At 37.3% G+C, this 26,998-nt stretch overlaps 4 protein-coding genes across 4 annotated transcripts; 3 read left to right on the plus strand and 1 right to left on the minus strand.

The window, feature by feature from the left end:
- Positions 1–11,271: 11,271 nt before the first annotated feature.
- LOC122090939 (protein RALF-like 33) lies at positions 11,272–11,980 on the plus strand. The gene has a single exon (XM_042660719.1). It carries the CDS (start codon positions 11,402–11,404, stop codon positions 11,747–11,749), a length of 348 nt encoding a protein of 115 aa, XP_042516653.1. The 5' UTR covers positions 11,272–11,401; the 3' UTR covers positions 11,750–11,980.
- A 3,235-nt stretch (positions 11,981–15,215) lies between these two features.
- LOC122092148 (heat shock factor-binding protein) lies at positions 15,216–20,068 on the minus strand. The gene is made up of 5 exons (XM_042662480.1): positions 19,932–20,068; positions 17,242–17,295; positions 16,769–16,792; positions 16,622–16,664; positions 15,216–15,666 (listed from the first exon to the last, which is right to left on the minus strand). Exons 1-5 carry the CDS (start codon positions 19,932–19,934, stop codon positions 15,518–15,520), a joined length of 273 nt encoding a protein of 90 aa, XP_042518414.1. The 5' UTR covers positions 19,935–20,068; the 3' UTR covers positions 15,216–15,517.
- A 3,220-nt stretch (positions 20,069–23,288) lies between these two features.
- LOC122091939 (translocator protein homolog) lies at positions 23,289–24,204 on the plus strand. The gene has a single exon (XM_042662198.1). It carries the CDS (start codon positions 23,471–23,473, stop codon positions 24,068–24,070), a length of 600 nt encoding a protein of 199 aa, XP_042518132.1. The 5' UTR covers positions 23,289–23,470; the 3' UTR covers positions 24,071–24,204.
- Positions 24,205–24,791: 587 nt separating this feature from the next.
- LOC122091938 (xyloglucan 6-xylosyltransferase 2-like) lies at positions 24,792–26,801 on the plus strand. The gene has a single exon (XM_042662197.1). It carries the CDS (start codon positions 25,165–25,167, stop codon positions 26,551–26,553), a length of 1,389 nt encoding a protein of 462 aa, XP_042518131.1. The 5' UTR covers positions 24,792–25,164; the 3' UTR covers positions 26,554–26,801.
- Positions 26,802–26,998: the final 197 nt, after the last annotated feature.

The raw sequence follows: 26,998 nt of genomic DNA on the forward strand, positions 1-26,998 counted from the left end.
TTTTTTTTTTTTTGTAGAAACCCTAAGTTGTGTTTGGTTGGATAGAAATTAATAGAAAATAAAAGAAATCGTAATGGGTTCCTTTGAGTGGATTTCGTATAAAGAAAGGGTTAAACCGATAAGGACGATCTACCAATAAAAAAAATAAAAAAAAAAACCGATAAGTACTAGAGAGTGGTTTTTCCAACTGCGTACGCAGTAAATGTGCTAATTGGTTCGATTTTGGATTCAGATATAGTTTTGATTTCAAAGGATAAATCAAAATCGTATCGTAATGAGAATTTAAATGCATTTTTAATAATGAGATTGTATGAATGTGATTTGATTCTAAGACGGCTTTTATTTGAATTCATAGATAGTTCTTTATTCGGTTCAGTATGAATTTTTTTTACAATTTCATATCTAATATACGAGATATATTATATAGAATTATTATACCTGGATATACTCGGTATGGCTCAATTCATACCAATGGGTTTGTCTTAGATACCAAAATCATTCAAGTAAGTTTTATTTGTTTCTATCAAAATTTTATCAATTCTTATTCAACTTCGTTCAATTTTAAATAGTCACTTTTGATTCTAATTTGACATCATATGGAACCTTTTTTAATGATTATTTTTATTAAATTTTTTATTTCTCCTTGAAAATGTTGTTTAACAACTGTGCTCAAGTTTTGGCTTCCTCACCATTCTCAAGGTAAAATTCAAAATTTGAATGAAAAATCTTCTCTTGAAAGTATAATTGCAGTAGCTCTTCTTTTGTTCTTTTTTCCAGCCTTCCAAACACACACCCTAAGCTCTCCCAAAATCTCTCCGTTGACCAAACTAACCCTGTCTAAAAATGCATTGAAAATAGCCATTCCCACTTGGCCCATAAGCCCATTACCATTTTGGATTTTGGGCTTCTACTTGTTTTACATGTTAGCCCCATTTAAAAAATGGAATGCCTGCAATATTATAGTAGCTAGATCTCTTATTTCATAGTTTTGTAACTATAACTTAAAAGTATATATTATAAGGTCAAGATAATACTATCCACTTGCGCGGCCACTGGATCAGGGCACAAACTAATGGGAGGCCGCATGAAGGCATCTTTAATACATAACATGGGGTAATGTAGCCTTTTTGCACCCGCTTGTGTCTAGGCATAGACACATGCGAGGGTGTAATCTTCTTTTTCCCAAATTATAATTGGGAGAGGAGTGGGCATGCCGTCAACTTTTGGTAGATTAGCAACATGCATTAATCACTGAGTCAAACAAAGGAGGGTAAGAGGAGGAGAGGATGACACATGTTGGGCACCCTGATGAGCCTAGCCTTTTCTCATTATAAATATTCAAGTAGGCAAAATGATCTCTCAGCAGCCCACCAAAGAAAACCTTCCCATGGGCGCATCCTCATTGTGACGTGGGCAAATGATATGGATATTCCAATTTTTTGGACAGAGAAGAGGACATAGTTTTGATTAGCCACAAATCAAATTTCTTCTCTCAATTCAATCAAATACTCCAAGTATATGGGCATGCATCTTTGTGCATATCCACACGTGTCTATGATACTCCAACAGTAATCTCCTGTGATCTTGGCTTTTTCGAAGCTCTATTTGTCACTATTTCGTGTATGGCCCATTTATAAAATGGAATACCTTCAATATTACAGCAACTTAGATAGTTCTCATATTATAAGTGGGCTGTCTAGAAAGGCCTTCTCACTTGGCCCATCAATATTACAGCAACTGAGATAGTTCTCATATTATAAGTGGGCTGTCTAGAAAGGCCTTCTCACTTGGCCCATCAATATTACAGCAACTGAGATAGTTCTCATATTATAAGTGGGCTGTCTAGAAAGGCCTTCTCACTTGGCCCATCAATATTACAGCAACTGAGATAGTTCTCATATTATAAGTGGGCTGTCTAGAAAGGCCTTCTCACTTGGCCCATCAATATTACAGCAACTGAGATAGTTCTCATATTATAAGTGGGCTGTCTAGAAAGGCCTTCTCACTTGGCCCATCTTCATTGTCAGAGCTTAATTCAATCAACTACTCTGACTTTGATAGAGAAGAATTTGGTTATGGAGGAAAGGCCAATTCCAATGGCTCCAAAACTTGGTATAAATGATGGGTTCAATTCCAAATTTTATGCAAACCTGGTCTTTGAAGCCATGCTTGTATTACTGTTTCATGACCAAGGGACAGGATCTCAAGTACAATGAGAAAGATCCAGAATTTTTGTTTGTGAGAATCTACCTGATCACACCAGAAAACTAGTCTGGACTCTCAAGTATACTTCTTCGTCACTTAACCAGTTCTTTTGTAATATAATTGTTCTAAAATCTTAACCACCCTCATTTATAACAGGAAATGATGCCAGGAGTGGCAATGGTGCTGAAGAAAGACATATTCAAGAGGAAAGGAACTCAAATGCTAATGGTCAGATCTGTAATGGATAGGGGTAGCACGGTGGATAATTCAAGGGCCGGATCTGCAATAAGAAACATGCCTGATGAACCTTATCTGCAACTTGAAATTTTCCTTCTGCTTGAATATATATTAGAATGGAAATCAGGAAATTAGTTAAATTTTCATTAAATTATTCTTAATTTGATTAATATCCCCCCCCCCTGTGGCATGTTTCTGTGAGTCCAGAGTCCTTTTATATAGAATATGAGCAGGTGTAGGCAAGAGATGTTTATGTACTTGGTGCATAAACCGGAGGTGTTGGGACTTGGATTCTTGAAAGCTAGCTGTCAAAGAGGGGTTGCCTAAATCCTTATAAGCCTTCAGCGAAAATAAAAGAAAAATAAAATTACTATTCACATCTGATATTGGTAATTGCTTTCGCGTGGAACCTTAACAATTTCTTTTTCTACACGAGAACATACGTGAGAACTAAAATAAGGAATTTTCTATATTCTCTAAGGCACATCAGAGTTGTTATGCCTCCGCTTTGACATCACTTGTTCGGACTTGGGTAGAACTGATCCTCATGAGGATCATTTATTATTGCTGAAACAAAAGGGAAAAGTTCTCAGCCCATGAGTGTGGCCTCTGCCCAGTGTGGGGGCCAATGGAAGTGCACGTGAAAACATCTACAAGGGAGGAATTTCTACCTTTCATGGGGGAGGGGGGTGATCATTATGCCCCATCTTGTGTATGGGTGCATGTGCCACACTCCCGAACAAGAGTCCTTTTTGTAAAAAAAAAAAAATCATAACTCCATGGCATAGAGTGAAAATGTCCCATTTGACATTTGCTGAGGGGCTGAACACAATGAATAAATGAATAAGATGCCTACTTCTATTTACACCTCTCAGTGAATCTGTAGAATTGCATAAGAAACCTGTGTTGTTATCCTTGGAGCTGGAAACAGCATCTATGCTTCAAGGTTGGAATACAAATTAAAGTTGTTCGACTTATTGAACTCTGTCCTTTACTACAGAAATGGAAATAGGATGACTTGGTGCACATTTGGGGTTTCTCTAAGCCAACAGCGGAGAGTACAATAGCACATCTCTCTCTCTCTCTCTCTCTCTCTCTCTCTCTCTCTCCTTATTTATGAAATCATTTCGTCCATTGGTGCCTGATACGAATGTCTCCGTGAATGGCGGAATAGGTCACAAGCTAACTTCGAGGGTTGTAGCTACCTCCTAGAAGAAAGGAGATGAGAGAAAGGATTTTCATATATTCATTACCCCTTACATCACGGCTCTTAGTGTATATATAACATCATAACAATTGTTTAACCCCTAACAGAAAAATAGAACATTCCTTAGGATGCTCTACATGAGGTTCACATGTTTCTCCCTACTAATTTGGGCGCTATCGTGGCATAAGTGCTACTAAGCTACTCCATGTCATGTTGAATCGTGACAGTGCCCCTATATATGAAACTATTTCATCACTCTTCGTTGATGTTCTCCTTATGTTGCTTGCTCAGAATACCCTCTTCCAAAAAATAAATACTATGATAAATGACATCTTTTTACTAGAGGACAGTTTTATAATAAGTTCACATGAGATGTTTAAAGTTCTAGAAAAATTTGTTTCAACAAGTAACCAAGCGAACCATAATTGTGTATATTTTACTGGTGTTTGGTTTGACAAAACCCTCATAAAGAAGTCCCAGTCTTTGAGTTGCAAGATTGGGTGTGAATCACTGTTAACACGCATCTAGTACCAACAAATTCAACATGAAGTTAACATCAAGGATGAGTTTGTAGCCAACCCATTACTATAATCCTGTTAAACTCTAGCTGTGATATCTAACTAGAAATAAGGTAGCTGACACAAACTAGATAGTTTGACTAATGATCCAACGAAGTCCTTTCATTTTGGGGAATTTTCTAGATCACTATCAATCCAATGAAATCTCTCTCTTTCTCACATCCACACAATTAGATCGAGCTCCTTTGCTGAGCACAAGGGGGCGCATGCAACGTAGCAACGCATATCTGATGCCCTAAAGCACCTTTTCATGGAACTCAACATCTGGGCATGTATATTTCGAGGTGATCTAGTTTAGAGCATTGGATCTGCATTGTCACCCCTTGTGCGCAGTACAGCAACAAATCCCACACAACTTGCATGTCAAAATTAAAAACACATTATTTCACACAGAAGTGACAATATATCTATGAGTAGCCAGATGGAAAGACTTATAAGAACTTTGACACCCTCTTGACTTGGGTGCTCTTTTCTTGTTGGCTAGATTTTTAGGATTAATTCTATCCAAGTCTCAACAAGTATCTACGGAAACAAGACACATGGTAACTTTGGTGTACCTCTAAAAATAGCTTTTAAGAGTGAGTTCCACCCAAATCCTTACAATTTTTTTGCGAGAACAACAATACTTCATGGAATGTGAAGGCTTATAAGGTCCTTAGTACCGGAACAACAATACTTTTGACTTCAAATACCCTGAGTGGGATACCAGTAAGATGACTTAGGGTTTGAAAAGTTGGTGGAGAAGCTACTTTTGATTAAATTCTCATTATGATATTATTTGGATCTTTCTCAATTAAGGATTAAAAAAAAATGTAGAAATAAAATGTGTAAACCGAAGACTATACAATGCACGCCCTGAAAGATTATAACCATTCACCCTAAATCTTTTCAATATCTGTCTAAATAAAATAAATATTTGCATGATTGGTAGGTATTGGAATGGGTTCTTTCTTTATAGCCATTGTAGCTGTCTGAACTTTTAAAAAACAATAAACTAGGGAAACATAAAAAACCAATATGAAGAGAGAGAGAGAGAGAGGGTTTATGGATGAAATTTGGGCATGTGAAAGTCACAGGAGGTGGATAAGGAAGTTGGAAATGTGAAGGGCATTCTCATCATTGCAGTAGCCATGGAATGTCTGATTGGGTGGTAGGGTGGAAAGATTAATGACAGAAGCCAGGGAATCAGATAGGTGAATATATAGACATTTTAATTAAAAAAAATATATATATATATATAGAGAAATTATGATAGGGTACATTAGCACTTTTTCTAATTATCTCCTTCTCACCTTGCTAACCTCTTTATCTGTAAAACCATTTTGAGGCATTGCATTGGTGTGCTCCGCTATATTGCTTGGTCAGAGATCCCCTTTGTGGAGCAATGTTTTACTTTATGATATCGAAACTGATGTCAATCATTGTTAATACAAATACTTAAAAAAAAATGATGCAAAAAATATTGAAAATCATAATAAACAATCACAAGAAAGCAAGATGATTTTTATAGCTCGAGAAGGTTGCTTATTTATATCCATGATGAAATGAGATATATTTTACTATTAATGGAAAATAGAGTTATAATCACTCGTACACATTTTGGCCCATAAGATTTTTATATTATATTTTTTTTTTATGGGAGAAGATTCCTTGGAAGGTACCATTGTTCCTCCAGTAGTGCAGAACCAATGTGAATGTATGTAGAAACATCAAAGTGGATCTTTGCCTTCTTAGAAGAGTGGGGCAATTATTTCTTTTTTGTGTCTTAACTCAAGAATCACGCTGCCTTTCAGGTTTTTTACCTTTTTTATGCTCCTTGGATTTTGCACCAACAAAATCCAAACTGGTGTTAATATGGTTCATATCCGATCCAATCCGATCCAATCCGATCCCAATACATTAATCTATGTCCACGAAAAGATTTTCACACCAACAACATAGTGATATTTTCCCACATCTTCTCACATCCTGAGTCCTGACCACGTAAGACCCACTAAGACCCACATTGACACTCAATCTCCAGCCCAGGTCTATTATTTCATAGGTGTACCCTTCATGTACGATTAGGTTATTACATATGTGTGGTTCCTTTATGGAAGTAAATAGGACATATGTCGTCATACACAGTACGTGAAGGGTACACTTTAGGATGGGTGAGATCCAGCTCATTAATTTCTTCCCTAACCATGTGGACCTAAAATGGCGTTTTGTACAGAAAATTGTTTTCGGGTTATAATTGATAGGCATACCTCCCACGCTGGCGGCGTGAGAAGCTTTTCTGTTAAAAATTAGGGAAAATAAAACGCTAACAGCTGGCTTCATGAGAACACCGCTTTGCCTGCCTAGTGATTGGTGAGCGGGGTCCACTCTCATTTTTAAAAAAAAAACAAAAGCCCACTCTCCAGTTAGATTACAGCCAAACGAGTCTACGTGTGGACCACGTCGTCGCTCGATAACGTTAGGAAAACGACGTTATCTTTCTAAGGCCGCGTTTCATGGAGGTACGTGTCTGACCTTTAAATAACTATTGCTAACGTCCCAGGAGCCGTTGGATTTTGACTCCATAATGACCATGAGCCTAGTCCAAATTTCATGAAAACATCCTCTATAGTGAGTGTGGTGGTACAGTAAATATCAGATGATCGAAAATAAACATTCCTAAACTTCATGGTTCGAGTCTTTGAGAGAGCGAATACTAACTCCATCTCATTCTTATTATTTTTTTAGGGTTTAAATTGATTATTATTGATTCCTCTATTGGTGTACAATGTCCTATATTTCATTGCAATTTAATTCAATGAGGTTTTCTTTTTTTATAATACAAGCAATGCTGAAAGGTGTGAGGATGAGCGTTGTAATCTTATTCTCCATTGATAGTGAAGCAGAATCTCATTTCACCGAGGACATAGGTAATATTGTCGAACCTCGTAAACCTATGTGCATTAATTTTTTTTTTCCATTACTTGTGTGTATCGCTTTTAAGGTTGCGTTTCTACATCCTCATTGATGCTAATAGGTTTTCTAGGGTTTGGACAATTTTTTATCATTTCACTTCAAATTCAACTCCATCCAATATATACTGAATTTTGTGGGTTCCAATTTATTTTAATCGATTCATGTTTGATTTGACAATTCTAATTGAAGATAAAAAAAAAAAAAAAAAAAGCTCGATCGAGATCCTAGTTAGCAATTCGGCCGAATAATTTGCGAATTATTCGATCGAATCGAATTTTTCCGAATTAAATCAAAATTTATGACCGAATCCGAATTATAAATAAAATTCGGTAAAAAACGTGATTTTTACTAATTTGAATTTAAAATTTGAATAATTCGGGCTGAACCGAATTATTCGGTCCACTTAAATAGTATTAAAAAAAAAAAAAAAAAAAAAAAAACGTCATATTCGCATTTTTGACCGCTTTTTTGACCGAATCCTTAAATTAATCAATCGAATCATTCCGAATAATTCTCCGCCCGAATAATTCCCGAATCCGAATTTGCTAACTATGATCAAGATCAACCTGTTGTCAATTGTGCTTGAATGTTACACTCATTGATTCAAGTCATGGTATGGGGTAATGTATTTATCATGCCTGTATCGATACCAATATCAGTATTATAAATAATTTCCAGATAAAAAATAAAATCTATAAAGTATTGATTGATATTGATACGTATTCACTGATACAAAGCTTGGTCCCATATTACTCAGACATCGTTTGATAACGTTTTTACTGTTTTTGTGTTTAAAAACGACTTTTCATGTTTCTGAAAACAAAAACGATTTTTTTGGTATTTGATAAACATGTTTTTCGAAATCTTTTTTACGGACATAATGCCACTAAAAAACTCAATAGTATCATCGGATGCCCCAAAGGGAGTGAGGATTCAATTGGCTCATTTTAGGTTTAAATAGTTGAATTATTTATCGGGCATAATAACCTTTTTTTTTTTTCAAATTCATTTCTATAATTATAAATATACATATATTTTGATTTATGTTTTTAGAAACGATGAAACTGAACAACTTTATGTTATTTATTCAAAAACAATAAAACAATATCACAATTTACACCCTATCTAGGGGTAAGATCAAGAGTAAGTACACACCCACGTGGAAACAGGATTCTGATCCATTAAGGAGTATGAAATTTCATGCTGCAACAGCACAGGATATCACCCAATCGTAAGTCATGGCAACGAGAGAGATAAAAGGAAGAATCTGCAAAGAGAGAGAGAGAGAGAGGAGGAGGAGGAAAAAGACAAAAATCGAAAGTAACGTACTTACATTAAAGTTATTCAAAAATGTAACGGCAAACGTGATAACAGAAGAGCGAGGAAAGGAAAACGCGTATCAGGTAACGGTGGATTTGGACGGACATGGGAATTGGGAATAATTGGTGCAAACCCTAGACACTAGAATAAACGATGCTGTCATACTCTCGTTTTCTTATTCTGTAATAAACCTTTTTTCCCCCCCTTGTCAAGCACCCCAGTTAACTAAAAAGCCTCACTAATACACCTTCCTTTTCGTCCGAATTACGATATTACCCTTCCTTCACTTAAGGTATTTAATTACGCTACTCCCGATATTATCGCTACGTGGAAAATAGAATTCAAAATTCAAAGACTAAAAGTGCTTTTCTCTTTTCTTTCGGTAAATGCTTTTCCGTTGCTTTTCATTTTTTGGTAAATGCTTTTCTATTTCTTAAAAAAAAAAAAAAACGTTTTTCCTTATACACCATTCAATGGATGAGTATGTGGTACATCAATTTTTTTTTCATTTCAGTGGCACAATGGTTAAGTTGTATTATTTCAATTTGTTGGTTACAGGTCTAAAATTTAGAAATAATCTCTTTTATGAGCCTCGTGCACTGGATAAGAAGATTGAATGTTTATCAATTTTTAATCTAAATTGAATTAGAATTGACCAAAATTAGGTTCTGAATCCTTATAATTGATCCATTAGATCTATAAACCTAAGGATCTAGTTCCCCAAACCATAGAATCGGCCTCTTTGATATGAAATCGAAAAGCCCGATGATTCAATCCTTAGAACCGATCATTTAAGGATGTCTAGATCATGTCTAATTTCAATCCAAATTAGCCAATTCAACTTATGCCAATTCAATTTTTTTAAATAATGGTTAGCACCCTCTACCCCACCTCAGAAAAGATAAAAATAACATAGAGAATGTTGAGTTTTTACGGTTTAGTACATCATGAACTTAAGAGAAAGACTTCATCATTACGTCAATATGGGGAATCCATCGATATCATTCACATTGGACCCACATAGTCAAAGTGAAATAGAAATTAACAAAATTGCATATGAGACGAAAATAGTACTCGAATTGTAAAAAATGGTGTGGATTATTTTCCTATAATTAATTACTTAATACTTAAAAGAAAAAAAAAATATATATATATATATATATATAGGGACCCATATATATATATAAGTGTGATATGTTGATGTATTAGTCATCCACAGTCTGATATAATACCTGTAATGGTGATGCTTGAAGCCTAAAATGATGAAGAAACAGTTCAATAATGACCTGTTGCTCCCATGGTAAGCATAACTCATTTTATTGCTTCAAAAATGCATTCATTTTCTTGCACTAGAAGCATTGTTTTTTGGGTAGACACCATCATCAACCGTAACGTGTGAATCAATACAGCTTTTACCCAAAAAAAAAATATTTGAATCAGTACAGCTAACAATAAATAACTTAGATCTCCTTTCTCTTTCTCTCTCTTCAATAAAGGTAAATAAATAGATCTCTCAAAGGTAAGTAGCATCGACAATGGGATTAGTCTTTACCAAAAAAAAAAAAACAGACAATTGGATCAGTCTCAGCCAATATCAAACCCTTTTTAGATTGATCGACTGAGATCAACAAGAATCAAGATTGAGCTCAATCAATTTAATCAACTCTAATTCTGATTTTTGTTCTCGCAATTATAATAGCCCAAATAGCTATAAAATTGTAAAATAAAATTATGTACTACAATGAATTGTATAGATTTTACTCTAGGAGGGTATTTGATTGAATATTACCCTGAATTTAGACACATGATTATTCCATGTCTTAACCTAATTAACCAATGATAAGAAGCCATATCATCATGTTACATAACCCTAATGGGTTTATGGTTACACATTCCCATTTATTAAGAAACGTTCTTGACATATCATTTATTTGCTGCCTTAATACCTTATCGGTACAATATGCTTGGAATAAAAGCCCTACCGTCCTTAAAATAAGGTACAAATAAGCATATGAGGGAAAAGGAAGTGCAACAATATGCAACTTCTAATTTATTTTTCAAACATTATTATTAGTGGGATACACAATCTCTTTTCTATTTTGGACTCCATATTAATGGTATTATTCTCTAAATTATCATTGGTGGATTAGATATTTTCCAACGCATCAACGTGTCCACCATGCATCAAACAGCTAGCAATGTCTAGGTATGCAACCCAAGTGTTTCTCTGCCAACGGATACGTGTCGGATGCACTGAAAAGTATCTCATTCCTTTATTGGCTTAGTGTAGATTATTTTTTGCACTGGTGTCATGAGAAACCGTATGCCATCATTATACCCAAATCTGTGTCTATCTCTATCCTCCTTCCCTTGGAAAAGTCCCTTATGCCCCTCTCATTGATTGAACCGTTAATTTCAGGAAAGCCGACTGCATAACTAACCTCCTCCCAAATAATATTTATCCAACATATAACATATGATTGAAATGTGATGTCAAAGAATCTTTGAAATCATTAATTTCGTATAAGATCGAAGTAAGAATACAATTATTTTTATTTTTTTAACGGAGAAATTATATATATATATATATATTCCCATATTACTTTTTTATATAATGGAGAAAATAATTTTTTTTTAACAAAAATAATAGTTAGTGGGTGTCCATAAACTAACTTAAAAGTCAAGTGGTCTTTCCGTAAATAACGACTAAGCCAATGTTAAATCCTTACGCGCTAAGCCTTTATCTTATAATATAAGCCCCTCCCTCACATCTCTGTCCAGACTCAGACACAGCTTAGAGAGAGAGAGAGAGAAGCAGAAGAGAGGAAAGCGAAAGCGAAAAAGCTTGAACTTGAGCTTCATCTGAACCGGAGGAAGAAGAAGAAGAGAAACAACAACAATGGCGAAGTCCGGTGGCCTTCTGCTGTTGGCTGCTATCTTCATAGCGACCCTCGTAATATCGTCCTCCAAAGTCGATGCCAGTGGCGATTATCAAATAGATTGGCTTCCGATGAGATCTACGTGCGATGGCTCGATCGGGGAGTGCCTTGACAGTGACGAGTTCGAAATGGACACAGAGATCAACCGGCGCGTTCTAGCAACCACCCGTTACATAAGCTATGGAGCCTTGAAGCGCAATAGCGTCCCTTGCTCAAGAAGGGGTGCCTCTTACTACAATTGTAAGAGAGGAGCTCAAGCTAACCCTTATCGCCGTGGTTGCAATCGCATTACTCGATGCCGAAGTTAATTTTCTTCCTTTTTTTCTCCCCAATCTTTCTTCCTCTTCCCCTTCATCTTCTTCTTCTTCTATTTTTCTTTTTTCTGGTAAAGAGGGTTGTGGGGATGGAGTGGAGTGGGTTGGTTTGTGGGAAAGGAGGAGAAGGAAAAGGTTGGTGTTGCTCTGTGTAAGGAAGAAATTGGGGATATGGTGATATTTCTCTTAATCATAATAATAATTTGGTTTCTTTGTGTAGAACAATTATTTTTTCTCTCATTGATGTTATTATTCATTTTATTACTTTTGTATCTGATTTTCTATGGTTATGCAGAGGCACTGTGTTCTTCTCTGTTTGCTTTTTATTTTATAAAAAAGTAGTTTTTTTTTTTAGAAGCTGATCTGTGTTTGATATTGTAAATTTGTAATAGTTGAGTTCCTGAAATTGTGGGCTTCTGTTCTTCAGTGGGAGTCATAGATTTGAGATTTGCTGAATAACCACCCCATTATTGCTCTTTTAAGAGTTTCTTCTGTCCATTTTTGTTGAGATATCAATGGGCCAATCTTTCCATCTACTTGGCTTTTATGAAATCTTCTAGATTTTGGTATAAATGGGTTAGGTGAGGAAGTGAGTAAGAAGAAGAAAGAAGGATTAAAACAAGGAAGGTTGAGAACTAAAACTTTTTGAGTTACATTTTAGTTCTTGAAAGATCTAATTCCTTGAAGCTCTGGTTTTCCATTTTGAAATGCTCCCTGGCCTGGAGAAAAGAGGTTGAGGGAAGAAAATAATTAGAAGAAATAGAAAATGGATGGAAGCTGGAAAGGTAAACCCTAAAGTTGTAAATGAATCCACCTAATTCAACATTATTTTTTGTTATTTTAGCATTTTCTGATTTGTAAACCATCACTCTTCCTTGCTGTATCCTTCAATGGCATCATCTGTTGTAAATGCTCTGTTTTTTTTCTTGGGTAAAGTGTTGTAAAGGAACAACTCTCCTTCAACTTGTCACCTGTTGTAAAGCTTAACAACATTTTAATTTTTTCATTTCTTATTATTTTATTTTATTTTTCGTTAATCAACTCTCCTTCAACTTGTCACCTATGGTGTCTTAGCTTAACCACATTTTAATTTTTTCATTTCTTATTATTTTATTTCTTTTAGGTTTTTTTCGTTAATCAACTCTCCTTCAACTTGTCACCTATGTTTGTCTACCGACTCATACTATTATGCGCGTGCGTTTAGACACATGGAAAAGTGAAATACCAGTTCGATTTCAGATCAAAACTTTTTTTTTCTCGTTATAAAAAAAATTAAATCTATATATTATATCAGCCAATCAATACCGATCAGGTATCAGTGTCGGTTGATTCCAATTTAATTCAGTTGTCTAAACCCGTGATTTGATGTCTTTGTCATCTATGGAGTATGGAGAATCAAAATTAATGGCTATGGGCAACCTGAACCAACTAATCATTTGTGTTAATTGATACATCCAAGTTGGTGTAGTCTTTTAATCTTTCTAGAGAAAGTATGGTAGTATATTTAGTCACTTTCACACCCTTCTCATGATGGTGGGTGATCAAAGCAAATGGCAAACGAGGTTCAAAAACTCAGGGATATCATCTTAGAATCAGCCACACTCAGCCACAGTTGCTCAAACTCACTAAGCAAATGAATAGCATCAATCAATACCAAGTCGAATCAATGAATTCCATCCGATTTTAAAACACCGATTCTAAAAGGATGAATCTCAGTGAGATTCGTTAACTTAAAATCAATTGATTTTAAATGATTTTTTGAGACTCTCATATAATCGACATGAGACTATCTCATTACTCTCCCTTACATGCAAATCTCTTATAGCTCTGTCTTCATGATATTATATTAAAGTTTTCATCTTAAAACTAATCTCTCTTGTAAATCTTATACATGATAGTCAATTCATCCACGATCAATATCTAACTATATCAATAGTTACTATTTTTTCTAGGGTTCCCTACTCTAATTTGGTTTTGGTGGTATGGGTTGTGGAGTCGTCATAAACATTCACTAAACTCACCTGCTTTATTGTGGAAGCAAAATGGCTGATGTGGGCTTCCTGTTTCCTTCCATTTACAATCCCAATAATTGCACAACAACTTTAACTTCATCCTGTGGTCTTATTACAGATTCTTTAGACCATACGTTTTCTGTAGGCAAAGGTTTAACAGGTGGGCCCGTTTATCACTTGGGAACATGAGTTGGCAGATAACTATTGTACACTTCAGGCCCTTGCATCAATTCCATAGTCCACTTGGTCTTACTGCCTGCTTGCTGTAAGCCAGCGTGGTGCACCAATGAGAATAGGAGACATATAAGGGCTGGGGGTCATTGCCACTGTGGAAGAGAGAAACAAAGGTCTACCACCCAGCTACGACTGCGTGTCCTCTCTTCTTTCCTCTTTCAATAGACAGAAGAAGAAAACTTGCCAACGTTTAAACCTAAAAAGAATTAGACACCACAGTGAAAACAAGGAAGCCCAAGGAAGCTCCCCACTTTGACCCATGGTTTTGGGTATCGGTATCAGATCGTTTGTATCAACAGATTCGTTTCAATCGTTACCGATATCGATACCTATCAATTTCAGATCGTCTGTATCAACATATTTGTTTCAATCGTGACCAATATCGATACCTGAAAACAATATCAGTGGTATCAGAACAAGGATGGGTAAGACAGTCAAAAAAAAACACTAACCACCAGTCTTTTAAGGAGCAAAATGGTCCAATCCGACCCAATACCATGAACTAAATTCCTATCCTGGTCTCCCGTTCCTTTCCATCCTATCTCTTCTCCTCTTAAACTTGCTTTCCAACCCTTCCATCCAGCGAACCGAACTTTTTATGCCCTTGGGTTTGTGGGGAATGTGTAGGCCAAAGCACCTGCCTCACCAAAGATTCTCTACAGATATGGAAAATGGAGGTCCAAATGTCTATACAAAACTGCACCCTTACTTAACAAGTTTCTCTTCACCTACAGTGACCAAAGAACATCTTAGGATTGGACAGAGGAATGGTATTATTTCACCTGCCAAAAAAAATCCAATCAAAGTCATTTCATGGTGAATGAAGAGATTCTCTGTCCATCCTAGAGAGAATAACTCTCTCCTTTCCATTGCCAATAAGAAGCTGTAGAAACCTTAGAATTGAAGGTAAATTCAATGTTTACTCTCTCTTTTCAGTATCATCCTCTCACTTCGTACAGGAAGTACATCAAAATGATGGAATAATCAATAATGGAAGGATTCAAGCATTCAACAGTATCTTTGTAAGCAAAGATTAGGCAATTGATAGAAGCAGATTTCATCAGTTCAAAAGGGAAAATGGATTCAGTGGTCTATTTCTGAGGTTTCAGAATTCATGGAAGCAGATCCCATACCTGATAAACAGAGCTGTACATAACCATCCAAGGGGATCTTGCATCTAGATGCTTAAGAGTAGTAACATCAACATGTATTTGTTGAAGCAGCAAAATCCAACTCTTACCCCAAAGATCACGTCAAACAAATGTTATACAAGAACCCCAATTACACGGTACACTAGAACATCAAAGAAAAGCTGGATAGACTCTTCTACCACTAAGTATCTTTCTCCTTCAACCGATAAGAAAATGACAAAAACAAGAATAGCAGTAAGACGGTAATCTCAGCATAACAGAGAGCTGTAGTTTCCTAGTCTGCGAAGTGCAAACAAACAAAGGCAACAGTATAACAAGACCAACCCTTCCATTCACAAACTACACTGCACACCACACACCTAATATCATGGTGAACTACTGGCTGGTTTCGAGTCTTCTTCCTTCGCTTTAGTTGGGGCCAATGGAGAGGGAGACCCCCCCTCAGTTCCCATCTCGTTTCTGAGTTCGTTGATACTCTGCTCCAACTCGTCTATTCTCTGACCCATATCATCAAGTATATCACAGTTAAAGAAGCCAAAACCCTGTGACAGATGGGACTACTGAAACCAAGCAGACCAAAATCAATTCATTTTAGTTTGACAATATTGTGAACAAATTACGAATTTCCATCCAAGATGCAGTCACCACCAGAATGTGCCATCCAAACATGAGCTCTCTTTTAGGCTACTCTGGTTGTGAGTACAAGATAGGGAAGAAAAATTGGTATGAAAAAGAAAAAATAAACTTTAGAAACCATGATTTTGTATGCTACTTAAACTCATATTACATTTAGTCTTATATTTTTCAGATATAATCTTTATTTTTCTTTTTATTTCCAAAGAAATAGGTTGCAAAGTAAAGCAAAATTTCACAAGAAGATTTAGAATTAGTTACCCAATCATGTTAGGTAATGATTACTAAATTTTACATTTTCGTTCCAATATGATTTCACTCACCTTTATTTCCTTGCAACCAGACAACCTTAAAGGATGAGCTCATGGGATTTAAAGAGAGAAACCTCTATTTCTATTCATCCTAGAGACGACCCCATTTTAGATGATTGACATGTATGCACAACCAAAAGCAGCATAAAACCCGAATATGATCTCACTCGACCTGATTCTTGAAAGCCATACCCATTCAGGAAGTTGCAAACAACCTCTTAGGCCAAAAATCAATACTGTAGTTTTAACCCTAACCGTCCTGAACTGCTGCATTACAGTTAACTGTCAAATGCAGAAGATGGCAGCTAAGATCAAAGAAAAAGGTTGGTACGGATAAAATGAAACTGACTTTTGTTTACAAGGTCAACCACGAGAGGTGGAATGTAAGGGCTGATTCCCTTGCATGCGCAGCACAACTGGAAACAGTCAGGAGAATTGGTTCTTCACTTCCATTAATCTTGGTGTGTGTACTACTCTAGTATAAATCTTACCATTATGACATAATTACTACTAGATAAAGGATATTCTTTGAGACAATAGATTCAGACATTGCCTGAAACCTGGATTGCTGCAAAACAAAATTATAGTTTTAGAAGGGGTCAATGAAAAATAAAAGATTCATGGTTCCTAATAAAAAAGGCTTTTCAAGCATGTGTAGAAGAAGAAACTTACCATCTGAGTAAGAAGGTTTTGGACCTGAAACAACAATAAAAAGATCTAGTCAAGGCTGAAAGTTTTTCACAGTAACTTTCTCACATAAATAAAAGTGAAAAAGCATAAAGATAAAATAAAAGGCGTGGCTCCACATAATGTTGGAATAAAGGAGGGGAAAATTTTCTCAGTTCTTTTTTTTTGGAAAACTTTGTGAACTACATGAAAGGTATTATTTTAGATAATTCTCTTGCAAAATATATGGAAACCTGGGATATCAATCAAAAAAATATATAAAGATGGACTACCAGAACAAAGGATAAATTGACAAACCCCCAGCTGCCAAACCAATGATCCATGCATTAGGCTGGGGAACCATCTCTAAGGATGATATGGGCCCATCCAATTAGTAGACCATCGTCAAAAACAGATACAGCTACTTTAGATTTTCTTTCCTCAATTCAACACAACAAAAGGCCTAGTATGGTACTCACAAAAACTGTCATATCAGCAGTACTTTGCTTTGAATCATCTGAATCTTGACCATCCTGCCATAAGAAACGATAGCTCATACTTAAGCAATATGAATCTAATTTCTTCGAATTATCCCAAAAAAAAAAAGAGACAGGCCACAAAATAGATAAAGAGATGGGATAAGCTACAAGTTAAGCCAGATGTACTTTCATGAGAAGATACAAACAGGCTTCCAGATTAGAACTCATGTATCAAAATTCAGTGGTTTCCTCATAAATCCTATTCGAGGCTATGTTTGTTTAGTAAGAAATCGCCTAAGGGATACCAACACCATTGACTACCACTGGGAACCAAATTAATTAAAACCTAATAATGAGAAAACATTGACCTTTTTCCTCAGGGACCAGGGTGGGAGAGATAAAGGAGCGAAACAATAGCTCATACTTAAGCAATATGAATCTAATTTCTTCGAATTATCCAAAAAAAAAAGAGACAAGCCACAAAATGGATAAAGAGATGTGATAAGCTACAAGTTAAGCCAGAGGTACTTTCATGAGAAGATACGAACAGGCTTCCAGATTAGAACTCATGTACCAAAATTCAGTGGTTTCCTCATAAATCCTATTCGAGGCTGTTTGTTTAGTAAGAAATTGCCTAAGAGATACCAAAACCATTGACTACCACTGGGAACCAAATTAATTAAAACCTAATAATGAGAAAACATTGACCTTTTTCATAAGGGACCAGGGTGAGAGAGATAAAGGAGCAACCTATCGTATAAGACTTAAAATGGGGAATAATTTCCAACATCAACTCATTTTCAAACTATAAAAGAACATAAATAAGCAAGAAAGGGCATATCGCATATCTAATAACTCTGTACAAAAAGTACAATGCAACCCCATCTAACATTATCAAACGGAGCTCCAAAAATCATTGCAATTTGAGCATAAAACAGGAAGAATTTAATTTCCAATCCAACCAACAATTTGGTCTTCAGAATTACAATTCTCCTTTAAGTAATGTTAACTGTTTGCCAACCATGCAAGGTAAGCTCCTTTAGGTAATGAAACAACCATTTTTTTTTTTTTTTACCAAAGTTGTGCCATAGAAAACCATATACAAACATACAACTTCTTGGCAGCTAATGCTATTTTTAAACATGAACTTACACCAGAAAAAAAAAAATTTTGAAGAAATCCTCAGCCTGTAGCTCCAATTGGTAGTGTATACAAACCAAATGGGCCTAAGGGATATATATGCATAATTAACAATAACATACAATTTATTTTCAAACGTAAACACCAAGAAGAGACATGGAATCCCTAATATTTGATGTGTGTTAACCTCCAAGACATTGACCGGAATATATAAACAATAATTCTTGATGGTAAGAGTTGGTTTGACACTTGAACAACCTTTATTCACAACAAGGGTCTGCTAGGTGTGGTAACCATTTGAGTTGTTTTGATTCTTGAACAACCTTTCTTCATAACAAAGTCGGCTTGGTATGGTATTCATGTTTCCAGTAAATACTAAAAAATGCAACTGAGAAATACCAAAGACCATGTGAATCATCTGTGACAAGGATTTTTGGAGCATGTCAACTTTAAGCTTTATCTGTTTTGGCACTGACAATGTTGCACAGAGGTCTTTATGTCTTCAACTGAGCAAATACCAAAGTCCATGGGAATCAACCGTAACTGGGAGTTTCGGACCATGTTAGCTTTGAGCTTTATCGTTTTGGCACTGACAATGTTGCCCAAAGGAATTTATGTCTTTTAACATGTGAAATATTTTCTCACCTGTAGGAAATATCATATAGCCCTACACTATCCATATCTTTCAAATAAGACAGCCTCTGAGCCTCTGCAAATCTCCACTACTAGGTACAAAAGCAACAACATATTACATTTTCATTTTTCCCCCCGCAAAAATAGGACATTTTCAATTTTCAGCATAAGAATGCTTGTATGGGAATCAGATAAACAAAAGTTGCCAAAAAGAAACGGAGGAACAAATGGAGAGGCAAGGAAGCCAGGTTAATCACTCGATTAGGTGCACATGGAGCATCAACCCTTACCACCCCCCCCCCCAACCAAATATTTCTATAGCAAGAACCTCTTGCCTTTTCCATAATTTTGAAACAGCTCAACCTTAATCTATCTTGCTAGTTACTTAGTTCAGTAGACACTACAACTACAATCCTACCAGCATTTAAACCCTCCTCTCCCACTTTCAACTAGACCATGACCATAATTCATCTGAATCCTTCTCCTTTCTAATATCTAGCATCAGATTAATTCCAGATCTGCAATACTGAACAGTTCTAAAAGGAAGAACATTCAACATAGAAAATATTATTTGTCATATCAAACTTGCACGCATTTTGAAACTTAAAAATGAATTATCAACAAATCTCTTCCACAGAATCCGCGCCTAGCGCCATTACTGTTATTGGCAAGCAAGAAGCAATTATCAAAGACCATCCGCAATCCAAGAAATTCAGAACCAGAAAGAGGCAAGCGAGGACTTCTACTTCTAAGATTACATCTAATTGATTTAAAACAAAAGGAACACAAAAGATAATCAAGTAAAATGTGCAGAATAATCAAATGTACAGAACTTTTAAAAACCCTAATCAAAGAAACGATACAGATCGCACAAAATGTACATCGATATGGAAGAATCTAAGGAGAGAGTAACTAACCATGTTTTGTCTCCTTCGGGTTGATCTCTGCTTCTTGCTCCCACTCTATGCGGAACTTCGCTGAAAGACAACGAGGATAAACGATGTCCATGTATTTAAAGGTGGAATACCAGTGACACTACTAAATTACAAGTGTCTCCCTAGATTTTCATTAAAATGACTAAAGCGGGGCATAAGGAGTAAGGGCTACCGGAGTCGGACTAGGGAAAGACCTTGACGAGAACCATGGCCCTTTCCCTGCTTCGCTGGCCCCACCCAGACCTACAAAGACCACAGAAAATTACCAGTGGACCAGCGCGGCAAATGATTCAAAATTCAAATACAGATCACAAACTTTTTCGAGCGATGACCAATAGGGTTTTGAAAAACGGAATCGGGGACCGATTCGTCATTGCCAATTTTCGATTTGAAACAGCCTGAATCAGTCAGAATCGGCCGGAAATGACGATTCTGATATGAATCAGCCAATTTACCGAATCAGTTTCTTGAATTTTGAAACCCTGGTCACATAACAAGGATCTTCAAACTTGGAATTAGATTGAATCGGCGGTATTGGCTAGAATCATCTAGAATTGGATCCTCGTATTTGTAACCCAACGATTCAATCACAAGTCGCAACCAATTCCAATCCAAACAACGGATCTAATTCTGATCGTTGAAGCATGTGAGCAGGGGAGAGAGAGAGAATACATTTCTCTACCCCACAATTTCTCCATTACAAAAGATTCTATTAGGGCCGTTTGTTTAGAGGGGAGTATGGAGTGGGAATATTGTCATAATGGGACTCACGTGTTGGTGGGGTGACGAACAGGGAAAGGAAAGATGAAGGAATGTTAATCATTCCCACCCCTATAGCGTTTTGTTAACACGGTTCCATGTGGAATTATTCATAGAGTAAAATGAGAAGAGAGCAATGGAGGAGGAGAGAGATGGATGAATCATCTCCCTGTGTTTACTCCATGGATTCTGCCAAAAACCCATCTTCTTCTTCAGGGAGGCCAAGGTGCAAGTGTGATTCTTGATTCTTAGAACATTAGCTACCTAGGTTCTCTCTCTCTCTCTCTCTCTCTCTCTCTCAAAATTATGATTTCTAAACTCGTACCGGCAGATCTGCTTGGAAAATTTCCAAAGAGCACTTACAGAGAAAAAAGAGGGTTCGATCTTCCTTGTGAATTGCCCCTTGCAACTCCTCTTCACGGGTCTGAAATGGGACCTCTTCACTTGCAGAGACAACGGAATATGGTGGAAGAAAGATCGAAGCCATGGAAGACGATCTACGAGGGATCCTGTAGCGTTCTCTCTTGCCTACCCGTCTTCCCTGTGAGGCACCCTCTGCAACTCCTCTTCACCGGTTTGATATTTTATTTTCACCTTCACAATCTGAAACCCCCTTTTCACCTTTGCAGCTCCTGTTCACCGGCCCAAAATCCCCCCTCTCACCTTTGCGGTCTGAAAACTCACCCTCCTCCCCACAATCTCAACATAGAATATATACAGGTTTCTTGCAAAAAAAAATTTTGATGCACCTTAGAAAGGATGCGATGGATGTCTATGGAATTTTTTGAAGGGTTTTTTTCGTCTTCAATTCACCTTAGTAGGTATGCAATGGCTCGGCACAGGTGCAGGGTGCGATGATGCAGCAGCTGAGGACACCGATCATGGTGGCAAAGCTTGAAGCGAAGTGATGGTCAAGGAAGAGTGATGGACAACATTTTCGCGCCATTTCCAACTGATTTCCCCTGGATTTCCCACCAGAGTCATACCAAATCGGCAGGACTTTGGAAGGGCATGGGGTGGGAGAATTTGTGATCCACGTCGGCCGACAAACAAAAATGTGTTGTCTGCTCAAAAGCCCACCCCAGACAAAAAAACACATTGAAATTTCATGGGGTGGAATAATTCGTACAACTATTCCACTCCTTAAATCCCACCCTAGCAAAATCCCTCTAAACAAACGGCCCCTTAGGTTGCAATGAAAATTTATAGGGAAGGGAATTGAAAATTTAATATTTAAAAATATTTTTTTATAATCATTACCCCATATGATTGTATTAACTACATAAATTTTTTAATCATGTTTAATAATGACATATTTTATATGTATTTTTATTTTACATATTATAGCAAATGGTTTTGGACGTAAATTAAAATGAAATTGTATAATCAAATATGAAATAATTTGAAATTAATACTAAATTCACATGGATAATGATTATATATATTTATTTTTTTAAGTATGAAATTTTCACTTTCCCTCCCCTTAATTTTCCTTACAATCAAACATAGTCTATGATAGCTATTACAATGGATTGGTCACCCTACGAGGAAAAAGAAAACGTCACAAAACATAACATTAACATCTATGGGTAAAATACGTAATTTCAATGTTGAGAGTCATGTTGTCTTTAATTTAATTTAATTTATTTTTTTTTACAATATAAAATACTACAATAAATATTACAATTATAAATTTTCAAACATAAAATATTTAAGAGGAGGTTCTCTAAATATAAAGTATCTCATATGTAAGTTTCTTAAATAAATTCAAGGGTAAGTATTTTTTTTTTCTTTCAAAAATGTAGCATACGTTAACGCTCCTTCAGTCTCTCTCCTCTCATGACATGTCATTTTGTTGGAAAAAGAGAGAGATATAGACTCAAGGAAATATTGATGTATGTTGGAATCTTAAGTTCAGTTTATTTTTTCTAAATAAAAATAAAATATTATTCAAAAAAGTCGATTAAAAAAAAAAAAAAAAAAAACTCATGCCGTGATAATGTGATATAAGTTATTTAGAAGAAAAGATCATATTTGTTTTGTTGTAAAATTTTCCATTTTATTTTTCACGAAAAAATTTCTCCCACACTTTTTTTTTTCTTAACTTGTTAGACAATTTATAAAATTTTGTATCTTAGAGGAAAATTTCCCTTTTTGTCTTTCAAAACAAACGGAGCCTATTATATTCGATCCTGTACTTAGTAAGTAATTGAGACTTCTCCTTCTGGTTGTTAATCGATGCTTTTCATTCAATTGACCACTACTCAAGTCTATTAATTGTGGATTTGAGTCTTGACATGTCCATTATCGTTTATTAATCATACGAAAACACAATATGTCATATAGAGCTTGATTTGAGTACAATGACCACTACTATGAGTACCATTTTTTAATTACCAAAAAAAAAAGGTCGGTGCTTCCGCTAAGAAGCTATGTGTCGATCGATTGTCGACGCCAAAGCACAAAATCACGCACACGTGCCAGCTTTTTTGTGCATACGTGTACATATTAGACATCAACACTTTACTATGCATCGGTGTCATTCCGACTCCTTCCACGTGTAAAGCTTCATCCACTCTTCAGCTCTTCCTTCACCCACGTGTCACTTCCTCGCCCAATGCATCGAATGGATCGACGATAAGAACACGAACTCACCTACAAGAACTCACCGGAAATCTCTCTTTCCGCTCCCTGTGTGTGACAAGACATCACTCTCTATTTCGTTTTGCTTTCTCATCCTCAGATCCATCTCTGTAACTCTCATGGAGTCTCAGAACCTCAAGCAACGGACAAGAGATGAAACCCCCGTCGCGAGCGACGACACAATTAGTGACGTCCAAAGCACCGACGACGACAACATGAAGAACAAGAAGGAAAGGAAAGCGAAGATGGTGAAGGCCAAAGGCGGCGTTCGATCCTTAATCCTTTCCGTAGCTTTGCCTCTCTCTGCAACCCTAGCCGCAATCTCCTCCTTAGATTTCGGTCGCCCATATGGTGAAATACCGAATAAGCCCTTCTGGTACCCACCTCTTTGGGCTCTCCACTTGGCTTCTGTGGCTTCCTCTCTCCTCATGGGTCTCTCCGCTTGGCTTGTATGGGCCGAGGGTGGTTTCCATAACCAAGCAGCAGTGTTGTTTCTTTATCTGGCCCAACTCGTACTGGGCTTATCTTGGGCCCCCATCACTTTCGTTCTGGGATATACTATGATTGGGTTAGTCGTGTGCATGGTTCTCTTGGGAGCTCTCGTTGGGTGTTCTCAGAGCTTCAGGAAGGTAAACCCCATCGCTGGTGATCTGGTTATGCCGTGTTTGGCTTGGGTGGCTTTCATGACCATTGTAAATTTTAGCCTTCTTTACCTTTGAAGTTGCCTGTTTGGTACTTTGTTGGTAGTGGTGGTCTTATATGTAATTAGTTTATCTTATATTGTTGCTTAGCCAAAACAATAGTGTGTTATAACTTTTTAGTAACCAATATTACTATAATCTCTTTTGGGTTTTGAGTCTCCCCCAAAAAAGGTTTTTCATGGGACTACAAGATGGGCTCTATAAAAGTTGTCTCAAAATCGTATGCCGTAAGCTGTAATGTGGATGCAACGGGTTGGGTACATGGCTGGACACTCTCAGAAGTGGCAGAAGTGGGTGCTCACTGCATTTCTTCGCTGTAGTGGCTGGACCCTCTCAACTGATCGTGGTCCAGAACTGTCCGGTTTCTGAAACCCTGCATTCAATCGGGTTACCGTGAGGAAGAAAAATCCGGTTCAATCACAAGGGATTTCTCCCCCATAAACAAGATTCCGGTTCAGTGGGTGATATGGCGCGAGAGACATGAAAAAAGAACACCCACAGCCACAGGCCACAAGTCTCGCCGCGGTCAACGTGATTCTATACTGCTTCTGTTTTTTAATCTTCACTTGATTGGCTTCGTGAACATCGTAAAGTAACGAATCTCATTAATAAAACTTTAGATTACCATAATCTCCTCCTCTTTTTCCGTATTCATATCAGTACAAGTGTACAACAGTCCCATTTAAGTGCCACGTGGTAGGTCCCACCGGAATATTTAAATATAATGTCCCGACTCCGAACTCCGAGTCCCGAGTCCCGACAGTTCTGTTTCTCTCTCTTATTCTCTTGTCGAAGAAAAAAAATTCTTTCTTCTTCAATCTCCACCGTTTATCCCCGACGTTCCTGAGTTTTGCTCAAACAAAGAATTGCAGCTTCAGTTCCTCGTTGACGCAGCAGTAGTTTGGATTAGGGATTCAAATCCAATCGAAAGGAGAGTACATTCTTGTCTTGATTTCCAATGGAGGAAACTCTTAATCTTTCAGATCTTTTGCTTAAGGTCAACTCTTAATTTGTTTCTTCTTGAGGTTAGGGTTTCCGATTTGATTGATGGAGAGAGGTTAAACGTCAAAGGATAAGAAGGTCTTCATCGGGAAAACGAAGAAACGAACACAATGCTGGATCGGTGCCTTGGAGCTCGTCGTGTTAGACAAATCCAGCGAGCTCTTCGGCATGGTAAGATCACCCTTCTTTGCCTGTTCCTAACCGTTCTTGTTCTTCGCGGTTACTTGGGAGCTGGCAAATTTGGAACTCCGGAGCAGGATTTTAAGGAGATTAAGGATCATCTTTACTTCCGCAAACGTGCAGAGCCTCACCGTGTTCTTGAAGAAGCTCAGACTACGACTACGGAGACGACGACGGAAAACAAGAACTACAATACCTTTGATCCGACCAAGATAGCCGTCGACGAGGAAGGAGACGATGAAAAGCCTGATCCCAGTAAACCGTATAGTCTTGGCCCCAAGATATCTGATTGGGACGAGCAGCGAACGAAATGGCTTGCGAATAACCCTGGTTTCCCCAATTTCATTGCTCCCAACAAGCCTAAGGTTCTGCTCGTTACAGGTTCCTCGCCGAAACCATGTGAGAATCCGGTCGGTGATCATTATCTCCTGAAATCGATCAAGAACAAGATTGATTACTGCCGTCTCCATGGAATCGAGATCTTTTACAATATGGCGCTTCTTGATGCTGAAATGGCGGGTTTCTGGGCGAAGCTTCCATTGATTCGTAAGCTCTTGTTGTCTCATCCGGAGATCGAATTTCTGTGGTGGATGGATAGTGACGCCATGTTTACCGATATGGCATTCGAGGTTCCATGGGAACGATACAAAGATCATAACTTTGTGATGCACGGTTGGAATGAGATGGTCTACGACGAAAAGAATTGGATTGGGCTGAACACGGGAAGTTTCCTGCTTAGGAACTGTCAGTGGTCGCTTGACATGCTTGACGCTTGGTCTCCCATGGGACCAAAAGGGAAGATCAGAGATGATGCTGGAAAGATCCTCACGAGGGAGCTCAAGGGTCGACCGGTTTTCGAGGCTGACGATCAATCCGCCATGGTTTACCTCCTCGGCACGCAGAGGGATAAGTGGGGCGACAAGGTTTACCTCGAGAGTGCTTATTACTTGCATGGATATTGGGGAATTTTAGTTGATAGATATGAGGAGATGATACAGAACTACCACCCAGGCCTGGGCGACCATCGTTGGCCACTGGTTACTCACTTTGTGGGTTGCAAGCCATGTGGGAAATTTGGGGATTACTCTGTCGAGAGGTGCCTGAAGCAGATGGATCGAGCTTTCAATTTTGGGGACAATCAGATTCTGCAGATTTATGGGTTCACTCATAAATCGCTGGCTAGCCGGAGAGTGAAGAGGATTCGAAACGACACGAGCAATCCTCTGGAGGTCAAGGATGATCTTGGTTTGCTTCATCCATCGTTCAAAGCTGTCAAGGTATCCTCTTCCTCCTGGAGTGTCCTGACTACTGTCCAATGAACGCCATTTTTGTTCAGATTACAGATTAGAATGAGAAATCCTATACCTTGTCAAGCCCATTTTGTTCGTTGTTAGAAGAAAAGAAAAAAAAAATCAAAAAACAGAAGAAGACAAAGGTCATGTACTTCATTACACGTTCATGTTTTGGAGGCTGTTGCTTATTCATCTTTGCTGGTGGTTCTTGAGATTAATCTTATTTGATACAAATTTTCCATCTTTTAACCAACAGCCAATTTCATGGTCGCTAATCCTGCAAATTTTTTTTTTTTCCTTTTTTGTAAAATCTCAATTGAAGCTTTCTTGTTGCATTCAAAGTCGTTGCTTTCTTCTTGCTTAATGATGAACTTTGCGAGGTCATGATTCATGAACACATCGTCGCATACACAGATCAAAATCATTGAAACATCCACCCCACGGATCAGATCCTGAACTTCATTATTTCCAT

This window comes from Macadamia integrifolia, chromosome 10, assembly GCF_013358625.1.
Source record: "Macadamia integrifolia cultivar HAES 741 chromosome 10, SCU_Mint_v3, whole genome shotgun sequence".
Classification (NCBI taxonomy): Eukaryota; Viridiplantae; Streptophyta; class Magnoliopsida; order Proteales; family Proteaceae; genus Macadamia; species Macadamia integrifolia.